Below are 20,999 nucleotides of genomic sequence, written 5' to 3'. Positions count from 1 at the left end.
AACTGGTTAATTTATAAATTTATTTTTCCATTTTAGATTACGTTCTAAAATAATTAATAGGATCATTCTTAAGAAACAGAAACAAAAAAATTTTCCATTTAACTTTTAATAAAATTGAGTGAATGAAAACTAATATTATTATATTGATTGTAAAAAATTAAACATTCATAGTAGGTAAAGTACGCGAATTAATGAGCCAATGTGAGTAAAAAAAGAAAACCTATGATTAACTTATGAGTGACCTAATCTACTTTACTTTGAAGAACGAGGCAATGCTCTTGGTTCCCTTGGCGCCCTTGGCCAGGGCCTTCTCCTTGGCGGTCAGCGAGCGCTCCTTCAGCGGAGTCGGCGTGGGCGATGTGATGCTGGCATTGGGATCTGCATCGCTGTCCACCAGACCGCTGCTCTTTAGCTTGGCGGCGGCATCGCTGTCGTTAAGCTTGATCTTCTTGGAGTCGGTGCCCTCGTCCTTGCCCGCCTTGGATTTCCGCTTCTGGGCAGCAGCCTTCTCCTCGACAATCGCCTGAATCTCGCTGGGAATTTGCAGATAGCCGGTGAGCAGGCCATGCAGATCCGCATCCAAATACCGCCCCACAATGTCGCAAGCCATGCGTGTGTAGTCCATTTCGTTGGTGACACTTTCCGACGCCAGCTTCTCGCTCCGCACAAAATTCTGCGACTGAGCGCTGTGCCCGCAGTGGATTTGCTTCTCCTTGAGCATGGCCGCCACCTGGCGCGTCTTCAGGGCTAGCCAGGCCAACGTTCGCTCTTGGTTGTATTTGTAGAACCTCTGGTCGCCGGAGCTCTTCACATCCGACACGCATTTAAGGCTCTCCGGGTCGAGGATCTCGTTGAGCAACCGACTGGTGCTGGCCTCATCCACGGCAATGTTGTCCAGCGATATTGCTCCTATTTAAAGAAGATGTTGCTTAATTTATCATATTGCTTATATAAAGAACGGGGGCAACTATAACATACTTTGCGCACAATGCTTCCGGAGGTGGTGGAGGGCAAGGAGCGTGGGATCCACCGGCGTGGTCATGTAGATCCTGCCATTGGAGCACACCTCGCTGTTCACCAGCCAACTGCGACGCGGCTCTGCGTACTCAAGCAGCTCCATCATCTGGCCATCGGGATGGGTGACGAACAGAGCCTCCTTCCCCTGACCGGGATGGAAAAAGCGCTCCAGCCGGAGGCGCCCATCGTCCCCTTCCTTGGGCAGCAGTTCCTCGGACACAAACAGCACCTTTTTCAGCGCCGCAGCAGTGGTCTTTTTTGCAGATCCCTCCGCATCCGGATCTGGTTTTGGTTTGCTGCCTCGTGTTGCTTTCTTGCTCATTATCCCGGATAATTTAAATTTTTGTTGAAATTATAATCAAGTAATAGTATGCAAGGCAAACGTAAATAAAAATGTACTTCGCCAAACAAAAACACAGATTTCCCGCCTTTTCCGGCGATGTGTGTTTCTCGATAGACGTAGACGATAGTTGTAATCGATAGGCAGTCGGTATATAATTAATTTGGTATCTCAGTATTTTTATATCTGAATCTCGTATTTTTTACCAAAATCGGAATCCCATTTTTTCGCCCTAAAAATTCAGTTTTTGTCTGCTACAAAGAAAATAAAATCAAATGTCATACCTCGTTGAGCTCGTAATTTAAATTGCAATCCACTGGCATTCAAACCTGGAAATCTTTGATTTTTGCCATTTTTCGCAAAAATAGATGATGTAACCCCTTACCCAGAGCAGTCGGAATTTTAGCTGTACGCCTTGATTTGACCAAACTACGATTGAAAAACTGGAAAGAAAAATCGTATTTTTGACTAAAATCTGAATCTCGTATTTTTGACAAAATCTGAATCCCATTTTTTCGACCTAAAAATTCAGCTTTTTGGCTGCTATAAAGAAAGTAAGCGTCAGATCGAGGAATGTCGTACCTCGTTGAGCTCGTTGCTTAATTTCCAATCCATTGGCATTCAAACCTGGAAATCTTTGATTTTTGCCATTTTTCGCAAAAATAGATGATGTAACCCCTTACCAAAAATGAGAAAATTGGCAAAAAAAATAAATTTTCCTAAAAGTGATGAGGATCGTTAGCATATTTAGCAAGCTGCTCAGAACAGTCGGTATTTTAGCTGTACGCCTTGATTTGACCAAACTACGATTGAAAACTGGAAAGAAAAATCGTATTTTTGACCAAAATCTGAATCTCGTATTTTTGAATCTCGTAATTTTGACCAAAATCGGAATCCCATTATTTCGCCCTAAAAATTCAGCTTTTTGGCTGCTATAAAGAAAGTAAGCGTCAGATCGAGGAACGTTGTACCTCGTTGAGCTCGTTGCTTAATTTCCAATCCATTGGCACTCAAACCTGGAAATCTTTGATTTTTGCCATTTTTCGCAAAAATAGATGATGTAACCCCTTACCAAAAATGAGAAAATTGGCAAAAAAATAAATTTTCCTAAAAGTGATGAGGATCGTTAGCATATTTAGCAAGCTGCTCGGAGCAGTCGGTACTTTAGCTGTACGCCCTGATTTGACCAAACTACGATTGAAAAACTGGAAAGAAAAATCGTATTTTTGACTAAAATCTGAATCTCGTATTTTTGACAAAATCTGAATCCCATTTTTTCGACCTAAAAATTTAGCTTTTTGGCTGCTATAAAGAAAGTAAGCGTCAGATCGAGGAATGTCGTACCTCGTTGAGCTCGTTGCTTAATTTCCAATCCATTGGCATTCAAACCTGGAAATCTTTGATTTTTGCCATTTTTCGCAAAAATAGATGATGTAACCCCTTACCAAAAATGAGAAAATTGGCAAAAAAATAAATTTTCCTAAAAGTGATGAGGATCGTTAGCATATTTAGCAAGCTGCTCGGAGCAGTCGGAATTTTAGCTGTACGCCTTGATTTGACCAAACTACGATTGAAAAACTGGAAAGAAAAATCGTATTTTTGACTAAAGTCTGAATCTCGTATTTTTGACAAAATCTGAATCCCATTTTTTCGACCTAAAAATTCAGCTTTTTGGCTGCTATAAAGAAAGTAAGCGTCAGATTGAGGAATGTCGTACCTCGTTGAGCTCGTTGCTTAATTTCCAATCCATTGGCACTCAAACCTGGAAATCTTTGATTTTTGCCATTTTTCGCAAAAATAGATGATGTAACCCCTTACCAAAAATGAGAAAATTGGCAAAAAAATAAATTTTCCTAAAAGTGATGAGGATCGTTAGCATATTTAGCAAGCTGCTCGGAGCAGTCGGTACTTTAGCTGTACGCCCTGATTTGACCAAACTACGATTGAAAAACTGGAAAGAAAAATCGTATTTTTGACTAAAATCTGAATCTCGTATTTTTGACAAAATCTGAATCCCATTTTTTCGACCTAAAAATTCAGCTTTTTGGCTGCTATAAAGAAAGTAAGCGTCAGATCGAGGAATGTCGTACCTCGTTGAGCTCGTTGCTTAATTTCCAATCCATTGGCATTCAAACCTGGAAATCTTTGATTTTTGCCATTTTTCGCAAAAATAGATGATGTAACCCCTTACCAAAAATGAGAAAATTGGCAAAAAAATTAATTTTTCCTAAAAGTGATGAGGATCGTTAGCATATTTAGCAAGCTGCTCAGAGCAGTCGGTATTTTAGCTGTACGCCCTGATTTGACCAAACTACGATTGAAAAACTGGAAAGAAAAATCGTATTTTTGACCAAAATCTGAATCTCGTATTTTTGAATCTCGTAATTTTGACCAAAATCGGAATCCCATTATTTCGCCCTAAAAATTCAGCTTTTTGGCTGCTATAAAGAAAGTAAGCGTCAGATCGAGGAATGTCGTACCTCGTTGAGCTCGTTGCTTAATTTCCAATCCATTGGCATTCAAACCTGGAAATCTTTGATTTTTGCCATTTTTCGCAAAAATAGATGATGTAACCCCTTACCCAGAGCAGTCGGAATTTTAGCTGTACGCCTTGATTTGACCAAACTACGATTGAAAAACTGGAAAGAAAAATCGTATTTTTGACTAAAATCTGAATCTCGTATTTTTGACAAAATCTGAATCCCATTTTTTCGACCTAAAAATTCAGCTTTTTGGCTGCTATAAAGAAAGTAAGCGTCAGATCGAGGAATGTCGTACCTCGTTGAGCTCGTTGCTTAATTTCCAATCCATTGGCATTCAAACCTGGAAATCTTTGATTTTTGCCATTTTTCGCAAAAATAGATGATGTAACCCCTTACCAAAAATGAGAAAATTGGCAAAAAAAATAAATTTTCCTAAAAGTGATGAGGATCGTTAGCATATTTAGCAAGCTGCTCAGAACAGTCGGTATTTTTGCTGTACGCCTTGATTTGACCAAACTACGATTGAAAACTGGAAAGAAAAATCGTATTTTTGACCAAAATCTGAATCTCGTATTTTTGAATCTCGTAATTTTGACCAAAATCGGAATCCCATTATTTCGCCCTTAAAATTCAGCTTTTTGGCTGCTATAAAGAAAGTAAGCGTCAGATCGAGGAATGTCGTACCTCGTTGAGCTCGTTGCTTAATTTCCAATCCATTGGCACTCAAACCTGGAAATCTTTGATTTTTGCCATTTTTCGCAAAAATAGATGATGTAACTAACCCCTTACCAAAAATGAGAAAATTGGCAAAAAAATAAATTTTCCTAAAAGTGATGAGGATCGTTAGCATATTTAGCAAGCTGCTCGGAGCAGTCGGTACTTTAGCTGTACGCCCTGATTTGACCAAACTACGATTGAAAAACTGGAAAGAAAAATCGTATTTTTGACTAAAATCTGAATCTCGTATTTTTGACAAAATCTGAATCCCATTTTTTCGACCTAAAAATTTAGCTATAAAGAAAGTAAGCGTCAGATCGAGGAATGTCGTACCTCGTTGAGCTCGTTGCTTAATTTCCAATCCATTGGCACTCAAACCTGGAAATCTTTGATTTTTGCCATTTTTCGCAAAAATAGATGATGTAACCCCTTACCAAAAATGAGAAAATTGGCAAAAAAATAAATTTTCCTAAAAGTGATGAGGATCGTTAGCATATTTAGCAAGCTGCTCGGAGCAGTCGGTACTTTAGCTGTACGCCCTGATTTGACCAAACTACGATTGAAAAACTGGAAAGAAAAATCGTATTTTTGACTAAAATCTGAATCTCGTATTTTTGACAAAATCTGAATCCCATTTTTTCGACCTAAAAATTTAGCTTTTTGGCTGCTATAAAGAAAGTAAGCGTCAGATCGAGGAATGTCGTACCTCGTTGAGCTCGTTGCTTAATTTCCAATCCATTGGCATTCAAACCTGGAAATCTTTGATTTTTGCCATTTTTCGCAAAAATAGATGATGTAACCCCTTACCAAAAATGAGAAAATTGGCAAAAAAAATAAATTTTCCTAAAAGTGATGAGGATCGTTAGCATATTTAGCAAGCTGCTCAGAACAGTCGGTATTTTAGCTGTACGCCTTGATTTGACCAAACTACGATTGAAAACTGGAAAGAAAAATCGTATTTTTGACCAAAATCTGAATCTCGTATTTTTGAATCTCGTAATTTTGACCAAAATCGGAATCCCATTATTTCGCCCTAAAAATTCAGCTTTTTGGCTGCTATAAAGAAAGTAAGCGTCAGATCGAGGAACGTTGTACCTCGTTGAGCTCGTTGCTTAATTTCCAATCCATTGGCACTCAAACCTGGAAATCTTTGATTTTTGCCATTTTTCGCAAAAATAGATGATGCGTCAGATCGAGGAATGTCGTACCTCGTTGAGCTCGTTGCTTAATTTCCAATCCATTGGCACTCAAACCTGGAAATCTTTGATTTTTGCCATTTTTCGCAAAAATAGATGATGTAACCCCTTACCAAAAATGAGAAAATTGGCAAAAAAATAAATTTTCCTAAAAGTGATGAGGATCGTTAGCATATTTAGCAAGCTGCTCGGAGCAGTCGGTACTTTAGCTGTACGCCCTGATTTGACCAAACTACGATTGAAAAACTGGAAAGAAAAATCGTATTTTTGACTAAAATCTGAATCTCGTATTTTTGACAAAATCTGAATCCCATTTTTTCGACCTAAAAATTTAGCTTTTTGGCTGCTATAAAGAAAGTAAGCGTCAGATCGAGGAATGTCGTACCTCGTTGAGCTCGTTGCTTAATTTCCAATCCATTGGCATTCAAACCTGGAAATCTTTGATTTTTGCCATTTTTCGCAAAAATAGATGATGTAACCCCTTACCAAAAATGAGAAAATTGGCAAAAAAAATAAATTTTCCTAAAAGTGATGAGGATCGTTAGCATATTTAGCAAGCTGCTCAGAACAGTCGGTATTTTAGCTGTACGCCTTGATTTGACCAAACTACGATTGAAAACTGGAAAGAAAAATCGTATTTTTGACCAAAATCTGAATCTCGTATTTTTGAATCTCGTAATTTTGACCAAAATCGGAATCCCATTATTTCGCCCTAAAAATTCAGCTTTTTGGCTGCTATAAAGAAAGTAAGCGTCAGATCGAGGAACGTTGTACCTCGTTGAGCTCGTTGCTTAATTTCCAATCCATTGGCACTCAAACCTGGAAATCTTTGATTTTTGCCATTTTTCGCAAAAATAGATGATGTAACCCCTTACCAAAAATGAGAAAATTGGCAAAAAAATAAATTTTCCTAAAAGTGATGAGGATCGTTAGCATATTTAGCAAGCTGCTCGGAGCAGTCGGTACTTTAGCTGTACGCCCTGATTTGACCAAACTACGATTGAAAAACTGGAAAGAAAAATCGTATTTTTGACTAAAATCTGAATCTCGTATTTTTGACAAAATCTGAATCCCATTTTTTCGACCTAAAAATTCAGCTTTTTGGCTGCTATAAAGAAAGTAAGCGTCAGATCGAGGAATGTCGTACCTCGTTGAGCTCGTTGCTTAATTTCCAATCCATTGGCATTCAAACCTGGAAATCTTTGATTTTTGCCATTTTTCGCAAAAATAGATGATGTAACCCCTTACCAAAAATGAGAAAATTGGCAAAAAAATAAATTTTCCTAAAAGTGATGAGGATCGTTAGCATATTTAGCAAGCTGCTCGGAGCAGTCGGTACTTTAGCTGTACGCCCTGATTTGACCAAACTACGATTGAAAAACTGGAAAGAAAAATCGTATTTTTGACTAAAATCTGAATCTCGTATTTTTGACAAAATCTGAATCCCATTTTTTCGACCTAAAAATTCAGCTTTTTGGCTGCTATAAAGAAAGTAAGCGTCAGATCGAGGAATGTCGTACCTCGTTGAGCTCGTTGCTTAATTTCCAATCCATTGGCATTCAAACCTGGAAATCTTTGATTTTTGCCATTTTTCGCAAAAATAGATGATGTAACCCCTTACCAAAAATGAGAAAATTGGCAAAAAAATAAATTTTCCTAAAAGTGATGAGGATCGTTAGCATATTTAGCAAGCTGCTCGGAGCAGTCGGTACTTTAGCTGTACGCCCTGATTTGACCAAACTACGATTGAAAAACTGGAAAGAAAAATCGTATTTTTGACTAAAATCTGAATCTCGTATTTTTGACAAAATCTGAATCCCATTTTTTCGACCTAAAAATTCAGCTTTTTGGCTGCTATAAAGAAAGTAAGCGTCAGATCGAGGAATGTCGTACCTCGTTGAGCTCGTTGCTTAATTTCCAATCCTTACCAAAATTGAGAAAATTGGCAAAAAAATAAATTTTCCTAAAAGTGATGAGGATCGTTAGCATATTTAGCAAGCTGCTCAGAGCAGTCGGAATTTTAGCTGTACGCCCTGATTTGACCAAACTACGATTGAAAAACTGGAAAGAAAAATCGTATTTTTGACTAAAATCTGAATCTCGTATTTTTGAATCTCGTAATTTTGACCAAAATCGGAATCCCATTATTTCGCCCTAAAAATTCAGCTTTTTGGCTGCTATAAAGAAAGTAAGCGTCAGATCGAGGAATGTCGTACCTCGTTGAGCTCGTTGCTTAATTTCCAATCCATTGGCATTCAAACCTGGAAATCTTTGATTTTTGCCATTTTTCGCAAAAATAGATGATGTAACCCCTTACCCAGAGCAGTCGGAATTTTAGCTGTACGCCTTGATTTGACCAAACTACGATTGAAAAACTGGAAAGAAAAATCGTATTTTTGACTAAAATCTGAATCTCGTATTTTTGACAAAATCTGAATCCCATTTTTTCGACCTAAAAATTCAGCTTTTTGGCTGCTATAAAGAAAGTAAGCGTCAGATCGAGGAATGTCGTACCTCGTTGAGCTCGTTGCTTAATTTCCAATCCATTGGCACTCAAACCTGGAAATCTTTGATTTTTGCCATTTTTCGCAAAAATAGATGATGTAACCCCTTACCAAAAATGAGAAAATTGGCAAAAAAATAAATTTTCCTAAAAGTGATGAGGATCGTTAGCATATTTAGCAAGCTGCTCAGAGCAGTCGGTATTTTAGCTGTACGCCCTGATTTGACCAAACTACGATTGAAAAACTGGAAAGAAAAATCGTATTTTTGACCAAAATCTGAATCTCGTATTTTTGAATCTCGTAATTATGACCAAAATCGGAATACCATTATTTCGCCCTAAAAATTCAGCTTTTTGGCTGCTATAAAGAAAGTAAGCGTCAGATCGAGGAATGTCGTACCTCGTTGAGCTCGTTGCTTAATTTCCAATCCATTGGCATTCAAACCTGGAAATCTTTGATTTTTGCCATTTTTCGCAAAAATAGATGATGTAACCCCTTACCCAGAGCAGTCGGAATTTTAGCTGTACGCCTTGATTTGACCTAACTACGATTGAAAAACTGGAAAGAAAAATCGTATTTTTGACTAAAATCTGAATCTCGTATTTTTTACAAAATCTGAATCCCATTTTTTCGACCTAAAAATTCAGCTTTTTGGCTGCTATAAAGAAAGTAAGCGTCAGATCGAGGAATGTCGTACCTCGTTGAGCTCGTTGCTTAATTTCCAATCCATTGGCATTCAAACCTGGAAATCTTTGATTTTTGCCATTTTTCGCAAAAATAGATGATGTAACCCCTTACCAAAAATGAGAAAATTGGCAAAAAAATAAATTTTTCCTAAAAGTGATGAGGATCGTTAGCATATTTAGCAAGCTGCTCAGAGCAGTCGGTATTTTAGCTGTACGCCCTGATTTGACCAAACTACGATTGAAAAACTGGAAAGAAAAATCGTATTTTTGACTAAAATCTGAATCTCGTATTTTTGACAAAATCTGAATCCCATTTTTTCGACCTAAAAATTCAGCTTTTTGGCTGCTATAAAGAAAGTAAGCGTCAGATCGAGGAATGTCGTACCTCGTTGAGCTCGTTGCTTAATTTCCAATCCATTGGCACTCAAACCTGGAAATCTTTGATTTTTGCCATTTTTCGCAAAAATAGATGATGTAACCCCTTACCAAAAATGAGAAAATTGGCAAAAAAATAAATTTTTCCTAAAAGTGATGAGGATCGTTAGCATATTTAGCAAGCTGCTCAGAGCAGTCGGTATTTTAGCTGTACGCCCTGATTTGACCAAACTACGATTGAAAAACTGGAAAGAAAAATCGTATTTTTGACCAAAATCTGAATCTCGTATTTTTGAATCTCGTAATTATGACCAAAATCGGAATACCATTATTTCGCCCTAAAAATTCAGCTTTTTGGCTGCTATAAAGAAAGTAAGCGTCAGATCGAGGAATGTCGTACCTCGTTGAGCTCGTTGCTTAATTTCCAATCCATTGGCATTCAAACCTGGAAATCTTTGATTTTTGCCATTTTTCGCAAAAATAGATGATGTAACCCCTTACCCAGAGCAGTCGGTATTTTAGCTGTACGCCCTGATTTGACCAAACTACGATTGAAAAACTGGAAAGAAAAATCGTATTTTTGACCAAAATCTGAATCTCGTATTTTTGAATCTCGTAATTATGACCAAAATCGGAATACCATTATTTCGCCCTAAAAATTCAGCTTTTTGGCTGCTATAAAGAAAGTAAGCGTCAGATCGAGGAATGTCGTACCTCGTTGAGCTCGTTGCTTAATTTCCAATCCATTGGCATTCAAACCTGGCAATCTTTGATTTTTGCCATTTTTCGCAAAAATAGATGATGTAACCCCTTACCAAAAATGAAAAAATTCGAAAAAAAATAAATTTTCCTAAAAGTGATGAGGATCGTTAGCATATTTAGCAAGCTGCTCAGAGCATTCGGTATTTTAGCTGTACGCCTTGATTTGACCAAACTACGATTGAAAAACTGGAAAGAAAAATCGTATTTTTGACTAAAATCTGAATCTCGTATTTTTGACAAAATCTGAATCCCATTTTTTCGCCCTAAAAATTCACCTTTTTTGGCTGGAAAAAAGTAAAATAATATTTGTATGTTTTTATTGCCTTATATTAAACTTAATTTTAATTTAATTTTCGAAAATGTCCCAGCACCAAAAGACTGTAAAAACATCGATAGAGACATCAACGACACTTTCTATCGATACTATCGACAGAGCATCGATAGGTGACAGCTGTTAGTTCAAAATATGATGAAATTGTTTATGAATATATAGTACAGATAGATTAGTACTATTATTATTACTTTTCAACAAAATGAGCGTGGATATAGCCAGCACAATCAAGTTTCGGGACATTTGCGACCTGTTCGAGAAACTGAAGGCCACTAGGAAGGTGGCCAACAAGGAGGAGGTGCTCAAGAGCTACTACGAGTCCTTCTGCCGGCACCGCGAGTCGTTTCGCCGGCAAACCGGGCTGCCCGATGACCAGGCGGAGAATGGAGTCAGTAGCTTCTACTCCGTGCTGCGCCTGCTGCTCCCCGGTGCGGACACGGGTCGCGATACCTATGGACTGCAGATCACGGCCCTGGGCAGACTATATATCAAGGTGCTCCAATTGCCGGTGGATTGTAAGTGGATGTTGTGATGGAGATGGGGAGCATGGGCAGCTACTATAACTATTCTTTTGCTCCCTCCAGCCAGCGATGCCGTCAAGCTGCAGCATCGCAGCGGGAATATGTACCGGGACTACGGCGATGTCGTCTATTCCGTGCTCAAGCCCAGGTGCTTCAATCCGCCCAGCGATCTGCGACTGAAGCACATTCACGAGATGCTGGACACCATTGCCAACGAGGACACAGAAGGTGGGTGGTTTTGTGAACTACCTTAGACCCTCTGCCCAAACTGACACTCGTTGCAGTCAAGAAGCAGCAGCTCATCCGTTTCACAGAGCAGGCCTCGCCCGAGGAGCAGAAGTGGCTAATCCGGCTGCTGTTGAAAAGCCTTGGTCTGGGCATCGGGGAGCAGAAGATCTTCGGGGTGCTGCATCCCAAGGCGCAGGACATCTACCAGCGCTGCTCCGATCTGGGACACGTGTGCAATCTGCTGGCGGACAGGACCACCGACATGGACGCCAGTACGAGTACGGACAGCAAAGCCGCTGTCAAGTTCGTTAACCTGAATGCCGTCATCCGGCCATTCCATCAGATACGACCCATGCTGTGCGAAAGATTTCCGGGCGACATCCAGGAGCTGATGCAATCGGATGTGCTCTACATGGAGACCAAAATGGACGGCGAGCGTTTCCAGCTGCACATCGACCGCGGACGCTTCATGTACATCTCCCGGAATGGCGTGGATTACACCCGGAACTTTGGCATCGGCTATGATCAGGGCACCTTGACGCCCAAACTGAGGGGTCTATTGCCACTCGGTCTGGAATCCATCATCCTTGATGGCGAGATGATGGTGTGGGACACGAACCAGTTGCGCTTCCGGGAAAAGGGCGAGAACACGGACGTGAAGAGCCTGAAGCCGGAGGGCAGTTGGCAGCCCTGCTTCGTGGTCTACGATCTGCTCTACTTCAATGGCCAGAGTCTGCTGGACCACACCTACATCCAGCGGGCGTACAAGCTGCAGAAAATGATCGTCGAGCAGCCGGGTGTGCTGCAGTTGATGCGCGCCCGCAAGATCGGCTCCGTCGAGGAATTCAATGAGCTGTTCCAGCAGGCTCTCGACTCCCACGCCGAGGGCATTGTGCTGAAGAAGCAGGGTTCCAGATATCAGCCGGGCGTAAGACTGGGCGGTGGCTGGTACAAGGACAAGGCCGATGTGAGTAGAGTTCAGTTCAGAGTTGGTTAGAATCTAAATATTTGAACTCATCTCTTTTCCCAACCAGTACATCAAGGGTCTGATCACCGAGTTCGATGTGCTGATCATTGGCGCCTTCTACAACCGCAAGCGCACCTTTGTGGACTCCTTTCTGCTGGGTGTTCTCCAGCCAGCGCCTCCTGGCAGCTCCAATCGCCCCGAGGTCTTCAGCATCGGCGTGGTCGCCAACAACACGAGACAGCGCAGCGTGCTAAATCACACGCTGAAACCGCATTGGCACGATGTGATCAAGGAGCCACCGCCGCTGTGGTTTCACTACAAGCCCAAGGAACGGTCAGGATGCCCTGATCTGTGGATCGAACCGCACAACTCGATCATCCTGCAGGTGAAGGCCGCCGATTTGTCGCCCAATGGAGCGTTTTTCACTCGAAAATCATTGCACTTTGCGCGCACTGAAATGAAACGCGATGACAAGTCGTGGAGCGAGTGCATGACCCTGAAAGAGTTCACCGACCTCTGCGAGGGTTCCACGGCCATCAAGAAGCTGAACAAGCGGCAGCTGCGAATGGAGGATGTGACCACCAAGCGGAAGCAGCTGCGGATGACGCCATCGGAGCGGAACCGCCTGGGATTGGCCGTTTACGAGAAGCGCTGTAATGTGGACCCCGCCGCGAGCAGTTCCAAGCTCTTCGAGGGACTCAGCTTTTGCATCCTGAGCGGATCTGCCGGACGGCAGAGCAAGCATCAGCTACAGGAGCTAGCCGCCAAAAACGGTGGCTGCATTGTGGAAAATCCGCTGCCCAACGATCCCAAGTGTTTTTGCATTGCCGGCGACGAAACGTTCCTGGTCAAGCGGCTCTGCCTTCAGGAGCCGCGCACCTGTGACATTGTGCGCATGGAGTGGCTTCTAAGGGTCTGCCAGAAGCAGGAGCTCGAGCTGAGGCCCAAGGATCTCCTGGCGGCCACCGTACCATTGCAGCAGGATCTGGCCGAGTGCTTCGACCGTCTGGGCGATAGCTACAACAAGGACATTGCCGACGTGGCGGAGCTGCAGGAACTGCTGCAGGACATTGAATTGACGCCCGAGAATTCGGCTAACATTACCGCAGCTGAGGTAAACGCTCTGGAGGATCAGCTGCTGGATGGGAAGACAAACCTGAACCTGTTCCGTCACCTGCATGCCTGTTTCTATGATCCACACGGTGATGAGCTGGGCAAGCTTCTGTTTTTGCAAAACGGCGGCAAGCTGGTCGACGAATCCGATCCGCAGCTGAATCTGCGATTCTTCCGCATGTCCTCCGACATGGATAAGGATAAGTTTGAGCACTGGCTGAGTAACCATTCCACGTTGAGCGCTGACAAAGTTTTAAACTCTGCCTGGATCCATAATTCGCATCGGGAGGGCATACTCCTACCCATGAGATTTTTTGTCTAAGTCGTTGAATTTGTTAAAGCTATATTTTTGTACAAAAAAATAACTACTATACCTACTTATGCTGACAATAATATATATTTATAAATAAAATTATTACGAAGAAAATTGAATCAAGCAAGATGGTAAAAAAGTTTTGAGATCCGCAATATTAACTAGCATTGATCTACTTTTACTCAGATTCTAACACCCATTTCCATTAATAAAATGCGCAACATGATTCTTTTTGAAAGATTTCCTTTTTTATTCACATAAAAAGAGATAACGAGCAGATTAATATTGTTTCTTTAGGGAGGATTGTAGACAAATTGGGTTTGATGAATTCTAGGTTTGTGATTTCTTCAATTGATAGGTTTGAGAGTGATCGTTTACAAAGTTCAGGGAGTTTTCAACGGGTTTTTTTCAGTGGTTTTGCACGGTTCTGCACTTTGGGCAATAAGAACATCAAAAATACATTTATTTTATTCATTGTAAAGTTAGATATATGTGTGTATATATATATAACATAAATAATGTATATATAGGTGTATAACATTTAACACTAACAATTCTTAAGCGCGGGCTCTTCGCTCCCTCTCTTTCTCTCCCTCTGTCGCTCTCTCTATCTATCTCTCTTCACCTCAGTTGCACTTACTAACGCTATCTCTGTCGTTCATTGACTTGACTGTAACATTTAATTTAATGAGGAATATGCAATCTCTGAGATTGTTTAACACATTTATCGACTCCATGAACATCTAGATTACGTATGTCAATCAAATTGTACCAAGATAATACAAAAAAAAAACACATTTATAGTTATAGGTTCTCAGTTAGTTCGGTTCTTGGGAGTGGGCGAAATTCGTGGTTGGAATATTTGTAAATGTTTATAAATAGTTGGGCATTGGGCATTGGGCATACAAATGCAGAGTTCTCTCGGTCTTGATCTTTATTTGGGGCTGGCTTAACAAGTGCTGAAGGTCATTCAACCGTCAATCGGTACTATATTCTAGATCGCTTTTTGCTCAATGTAGTTTGGGTTTGAGGGGTTTGTTCTTTCTTATATTTTCAGTTTTGTGGGCTCTTATTTTCGTACGGGGAAATGGGCTAGGATTGCACCCATATCTGGCTTACAACGCTACACATAACAACTATCAACATTAAGGATATTCATAATAATAGCGATTTAATAATAATAATAATAGTAATAACATTAGTTACATCTTTATTTGTGTGTGTTCCTTCGATATAAGTTAAAATAAAAATGATTAAACCATAAACAAAATAATAATTGCATTTTCTTTAAATCAAAAAAGTCTTTTGGAATTTCTCGCATATTCATTATATTCGTAGCTACACATAATATGTACTCTTTTTCTGTTATAAATTATTAACTGTATAATAATAATTTCTTTTCGTCGTTATCTTTTTTATTTTCCCAAAATTAATTAAGCTTAATTTGTAGTGCCTAAACGTTCAGTAAGGCTTTAACTATAAAACATATATATCTTAAATTCTCAAACAAATAAAAAGGAAGTTTACAAATCAGACTTCATTATGAAAATTATGTTTTCCAGCAAAAAGTGTAATCAACATTTTTTTTGAAAGTTAGTTCTTTCTTCAGTTTTGGATTTTTGCGGTCGATATTTGAATTCTTCATTTTCATTTTCATTTTCGCTTTTCATTCTTCACTTTCGGGAGTTCATGTTATATTTCGTAGGTATATGGCAGTCGTTATCATTGTTATAAATTTACCTCTTGAGATAAGTTGATTATTGTTTTCAAAAATCAATATTAAATTAGCAAAAAAAAAAAATAAACAAAAAAAAATAAATGTAGGTATTCCATATAGAGTAAGGTTTATTCCTAAACGTAAACAAAGCTACAGCTACTAATATGTGGGTGTGTTTGTGGTTTTTACTCTCTTCTCCCGATCTTAATCCATCCACTTGGTCAAAAAGTTGGTCCACATGAAACCTTTAGTCCATCTAATCTTGTGTGCTTGTGTGTGGGTCTATATACTACATATATACTTAAGCCTAAGCCTGTGTAGGAGTGACATTTATTGTTATTTAAAAAAAAAAACAAGTCCAAATAGTTTAATTTGTTGATCTGTAGCCGTTTAAACTGCAAGGAAACACAGATAAAAATCAATTAGCAATGAATTCGTATGAAATATAGGTTCAGAAAGAGTGGCGAAGAAAGATTTCATTCAAGAAACTATTTATTTAGGATCTGAAATTGCAATTCAAGGTTTTCCTAGGTTCTTAACTATTCAACCATCGACACTCTTAATGAAAATCTATAGAACTCACGCTGATCGAAGGTGCTCGGATTGATGTAGCTGATCAAATCCTGATCCGACATCGTGGTCAGCTCCTGGGGAATGGGCGGCTGTACCGCCACTGCCGCCGCCGCAGCCACCGCTCCAACCGCTGCCGGCAGGATGCTCCCGGCGGTATTGGGTGCGGATGCCTGTTGCGTCATCACAGCTCCATTTGTGGTCACCGCGGCGGTGGCTACCGACTTTTGCAGCGCATTCTCGCTGGCCAGCGCAACGATCAGAGATTCTTGTGGTGTCGGCGGCACCACCGGCAAGTGGTGGCCATGATGGTGGCTAGTCACATGGCCCGCAACGTGTCCCGTGACGCGTCCGTGGCCGTGGCCATGACTGTGACCGTGACCATGATGGCCATGGTGCGAGTGATGGCTGTGATTCATCGACTGGAAATTGGCCGCCTCCACAGCCACCGCTGCAGCGGCAGCAGCCGCTGTTTCCGGTGTGTTTGAGTGGTTCAGTAACAAATTGACCAAAGGATCTGATGCCGTCTCGGCGGGATTACCGCTCACACCCACGGCTGCCTGGGGCGAATGGGAGTGGACGCGACCATGATGATGATAGTGGTGCTGCTCCTGCTCCTGGGTGGTTATAAAGTCCGCCGCTGCCTTGATGATCATGTTGCTCACCGCCGTTGATGTGGCAGTGGCCGCCACCTCGGGCTGCATAGCCACCGGCGTGGGTGGCAGCTCGTCCACCACACCCACACCCGATGCCGCCGTGGGCGGACTCATCATGATGTTACTCAGCGCCAAAGCAGCCACCGCTGCATCCTGCTGTGTGGGTTCCGGCTGCATGGCTATGTCGTTCAATATGGAGTTGGCCATGGTCACCTGATGGGGTGCCAGTATATTGGGCACCACTGCCGTGGCCGCTCCATTGGCGGAGCACAAAATCGTCGAGGGTGAAACAGCGGGATTCATGATGATATCGGTGGACAGGCCACCGGTGACATCGACGGGCGATGGGCCGCCCAAGGCAGCTGCTCCGGCCAGCGCTGCTGCCGGCTCTGAATTGAGTATGATATCCTGGGTCAGGGGTGAACTGTTGGGGGAACTCTCGCTGCCGCTCATGGAACTGCTGGAGTTCGTGGAGCTCAGGGACAAGCTCCTCTCCAGCACCACATTGGGCGGGGCAATGCCCACCTTGGCTTGCAGAATATCGGTCAGAGCGTGATCAATCACCGCCGACGAGGTGAACAGAGCTGGCTCACTGGTCCCATTGCTGGTAACCACCGATGTGGATTTGGTCAGCTCATCGATGAATTTGTGCACCTGTTGCTGCTGTTGCTGCTGCTGTTGGTGCTGCTGCTGCTGTTGCTGCTGCTGGGGTTGCTGCTGCTGTTGTTGCTGCTGCTGCTGCTGCTGTTGCTGCTGCTGCTGTTCCTGCATTTGCTCCTGCATCTGCTGATGCTGCTGCACCACATGCTTTACAATCTCATTCTTGACGGCCAGTTCCACTGCCACAGCCACCGCGGCCGGATCGATATCCACGGCAGCGGCCACGGCAGCAGCTGTTGCCGGTGCCACAACGGCCGGGAAGCCGGGCAGACTGTTGGACTGATCGTACATAATCGTGTCCAGGCTGGGCTTTCGCACAAAGCGATGATACTGCAGGGCTGCATTCGGGCTATCCGGCGTGGACTCGCCGGTCAGGGGACTGTGCGAGTTGCTGTCATCGAGGAGTTCCGTCTTCAGGGCCTCCGCATTGGCCACCGCCGCATTTAGATGGACCAGCTGCTGATCGGTGATCATGGGCGTGACACTGGGCAGCGAGGAGCGGCGAACGCCCATCGGTATTTGAGTGGTAATCGGTGGCGGCATCATGCCCGAATCGATCTCATGCTTGGCCTCCACGTTGTCGCCCGGAACTGATGGATTCCCGGAACCGCTGGCCCCGCTCCAACCACTGGGGCAACTCGCACCCGGCGCCGATGTGGTGTCCATGAAACCGCTCACATCTACAAGAGGAACAATGGGCAGACAAGACGTCTCTTAGTAATCTCATTTTGGTGGCATGTCAAGCAAGAATCACGGGGGTCATTTGGGGGTCATAATACAAAATCATAAGAAACAAAGATGTAATGTAAGACAGTCAGGGGTAGAATATTGTTTGTTTTTTTTTTTTTTCTTGGGACAGGTTTTTTGGGTAGCGCTTAGTCCTAGGCCAGGTTTTAACTGAGATAGAGTCAGGGGTGGGATAATCGCAGAGCGGGATCCATCAAATCCGAGTGCCTTTCCCTTGTTTCCGGGTAACTACAAGCTTACAAACTAAAAACAAACTTACAACTATAGCGCCAGAAAAGCACTCGAATTCTTTGGATCTACCATCTCCGGGGGGGGGCAGTGGTATTTAAAACTAAGTCTTAACGACTAATTTAAAACTAAATGACTATTTTATTATATATATTTTTTAAAAATTAAATTTTAGGTTCTTAGGCGTATTTATGCTTGGTTGTCTGTTGTCTCTCATTCGCACTTTCGTTCACACTACACTCAGAAAAAGGGAATTGTGCAACAAGAGAGCTACGAAAGAGGTCTTCAGAGTATGCTTTAAACGTATCTTCATTCTTTCCACAGCACACAAAAGTAAATGGCTAAATCAAACCACACCAAGCTGGCCAAAATCAATTATAAAAGCAATCATAAAAATGACAAGACTAAACCGATCGAAAGTTAATCAGACAGACCCTAAGCAGTCATTACATATGGCAATCGATCAAAAATATATTCCTTGTTCAATCACACAACCAAAAGAAAAGGCAAGCGAAAGGTTGCCGCTTTTTAACAATTATCTCAGAACAACAGACGTTACGAGACTATACCATTCAAGTAATTCTCACCCATGGACAGTCATTCAACGGCAATCGTAAAAAATCAACAGGCATTCCATTCGGTCTCACTTTAAAAAAGCACACTCCAAGCATTTTTACCTAATTTATAGACTTATAATTACTACTAATTGCTGAACTTAAGTGCTAATGCTTAGGTTTAAGGTGTTTATGGATTAGTATCAAGAGCCAGTAAACCCAAATTTGCTCGATTCCTGAATCCCTAAGCGGGGTCGCATTGATCTAAAGCTGTTGTCGTTCTCTAGGCGTAATGTTGAGGCTCTGAAGTCGAGCGACGCTTTAACTTCCACTCGTTCTAGACGAGTCCCATCACTACCACCTCTTATTTTGGGTCTTTCAGAACAAGTTCCCGCTTACAGTGCCTAATTGTTTCAACTGGTTTTTTATTTTATTAACGTGAGTTTAGCATTTTCACTGGTCCCTCAAACCTATATGTGTTATAAACATCCATCCATAGGGCCTTGGCCTGAAAATTCTGTACATGAATTGCGTGATTAGATAGAGGAGAACTGAAACTGATCTTCAAAGGGTATGCAATGAATGTTATTGGAATAACAAAATATCTCAATTTAGATATATATAATAGAAAAGTAGTGAAATTTCGGAAATATACATACTATATTTAAAGGACTATGCTTTTCAGACATGTTAACAATACAAAGTGTCGAAAGAACAGGGAAAGATATTGATATGAAGTGATGAGCATACTACTTGTACTTATGAACGATTTTAAAGGACTGATGAATATGATTAGATCTAGTTTTACACACCCTATAAAGAAATTCCAAGGCTAATCTATCAAAATAAACTGATCCCCAGTTAATGAAAATCTTCGATCCCATGATATTCACAAACAGGACAGGACAAAAAAGTGTAGATGGTGTTAGCTTTATGTGAGTACGCAAATATATCGTATTTATATAGATGCTTAAAGGTAATGCTCTAAAGGTTATATGTGAAATGGGTTTCCCTTAAAGTTAATAGTAATGGTAAATGTGTGTGTGTGTGTGTGTGTGTGTGTAGGGGGAGGTATTGTGTGTGTATTAATTAATAGACATATAGAAAAATGGATTACGAAATGGCAAAAAAGAATTTGTACGTTGGTCAATCGGTAATTATTTTTTTTTGTAATTTTTTCTGTAATAGTTGAATGGTTTTTTTGTGTTTTTTTTTTAACCAGTACCCTAAAATTATCCTTGATGCCGTAGTTGCTGTTGTTGTTGTTGGACGTTAGAGATGGGGCTAGAGATGAGCAGATGGGCCTGTTGAAGACTCGTTGGGGCCGAAAATCCTTCGCCGGTCATCATTTCCCATGGGGTTGGATACGATATTGCCGTCTCGGTGCCATAGGTCCTTATAATTTTGATATAAGTATACTTTTTGATTGACATTTTTGTGTGTCTGTGTGACGTGTGGTGGGTGTGTGAGTATCTATCGCCATCGAACGCAAGCGATTGGCAGTCACTTATCGAGCGATTGCTGCGATTCTTTCGATATCATCGCTTTTGTCCCAGCGTTGCTTTCCAGGCAAGCTTTCTTTTCTTGGCTTTTCGATTCGTTGGCCTCTTTGCTATAGTTACTATTTTGTGTTTATATATAGAGAGATGCAGGATATATATATCGGTGTCTATATACTTGCTATATCGACTGTCGATTACTGACTTAATTTGGATTTAATTTTGGCCTTGCATTTTATAGCACTCAAAAATTTACATATTTGACTATATAGTTAGATTGAGCACCTAAATTGCTAAGAGAAGGGGAAGGAGGAAGAATATAAAGTAAAAATATATATATGCATATTTTTTTGGGAGGAGGAGTTTTTTTTTTTTGTATGGTGGAGGGAGGGAGTATTTTTTTTTTATTCAAAGACATCCTGATCTTTTACGGTTATTTATCATTTTTCCTGACTTGACAAAACAGGTTTATGGTTTAGTTTATGGGGGAATCTGCCTTGCGGTTCTTCTCTTCTTGTCTGGCTTTATAGGTATTGTATATCCTCCCGACATTCTGCTGCTTCTGCTGCTGCTGATTCATCGTGTGGTGGTTTATACTCGGTTTATTTTATGTTATCGCTTTGGTTGAGCTTTCCTTCATCGGTTTTTGGGTATTCTTCTCGGCTGAACTTGATCAAGAAAACTCTGCACTTCCATTCAAAGGCCCCCCCATTGGCACAAACACACACGCAGGCAAACAAACAAACACGCGCGCAAACACTCGATCAAACAAACAAACACAGGCACACACGTAACTTAAGCCAGAATAAAAGTAC

General features: G+C 41.4%; 3 protein-coding genes across 7 annotated transcripts in view; 1 reads left to right on the top strand and 2 right to left on the bottom strand.

The window, feature by feature from the left end:
* Positions 1–123: 123 nt before the first annotated feature.
* Positions 124–1,437, bottom strand: LOC119556615 (ribonuclease H2 subunit B). The gene is made up of 2 exons (XM_037868931.1): positions 979–1,437; positions 124–909 (listed from the first exon to the last, which is right to left on the bottom strand). Exons 1-2 carry the CDS (start codon positions 1,337–1,339, stop codon positions 248–250), a joined length of 1,023 nt encoding a protein of 340 aa, XP_037724859.1. The 5' UTR covers positions 1,340–1,437; the 3' UTR covers positions 124–247.
* Positions 1,438–10,528: 9,091 nt separating this feature from the next.
* On the top strand, positions 10,529–13,767 carry LOC119558201 (DNA ligase 4). The gene is made up of 4 exons (XM_037871493.1): positions 10,529–10,926; positions 10,996–11,160; positions 11,217–12,127; positions 12,195–13,767. Exons 1-4 carry the CDS (start codon positions 10,614–10,616, stop codon positions 13,560–13,562), a joined length of 2,757 nt encoding a protein of 918 aa, XP_037727421.1. The 5' UTR covers positions 10,529–10,613; the 3' UTR covers positions 13,563–13,767.
* A 675-nt stretch (positions 13,768–14,442) lies between these two features.
* Positions 14,443–20,999, bottom strand: part of LOC119558200 (putative uncharacterized protein DDB_G0282129) — a 43,487-nt gene continuing 36,930 nt past the window's right edge. For 4 of the 5 annotated variants that reach the window (XM_037871489.1, XM_037871491.1, XM_037871488.1 and 1 more), the window contains 2 exons: positions 15,854–17,836; positions 14,443–15,665 (listed from right to left, as the gene is read on the bottom strand). In XM_037871489.1, the coding sequence (XP_037727417.1) occupies positions 15,661–15,665; positions 15,854–17,836 (1,988 nt within the window). In that variant the 3' untranslated portion in view covers positions 14,443–15,660. Of the gene's footprint in view, positions 15,666–15,853; positions 17,837–19,912; positions 20,478–20,999 lie in introns of those variants that run through there. The other variant, XM_037871492.1, reaches the window with a different exon arrangement.

The sequence above is a fragment of the Drosophila subpulchrella genome, chromosome X, assembly GCF_014743375.2.
Source record: "Drosophila subpulchrella strain 33 F10 #4 breed RU33 chromosome X, RU_Dsub_v1.1 Primary Assembly, whole genome shotgun sequence".
NCBI classification, from domain to species: domain Eukaryota; kingdom Metazoa; phylum Arthropoda; class Insecta; order Diptera; family Drosophilidae; genus Drosophila; species Drosophila subpulchrella.
This window is presented reverse-complemented; position numbering and strand designations above follow the sequence as displayed.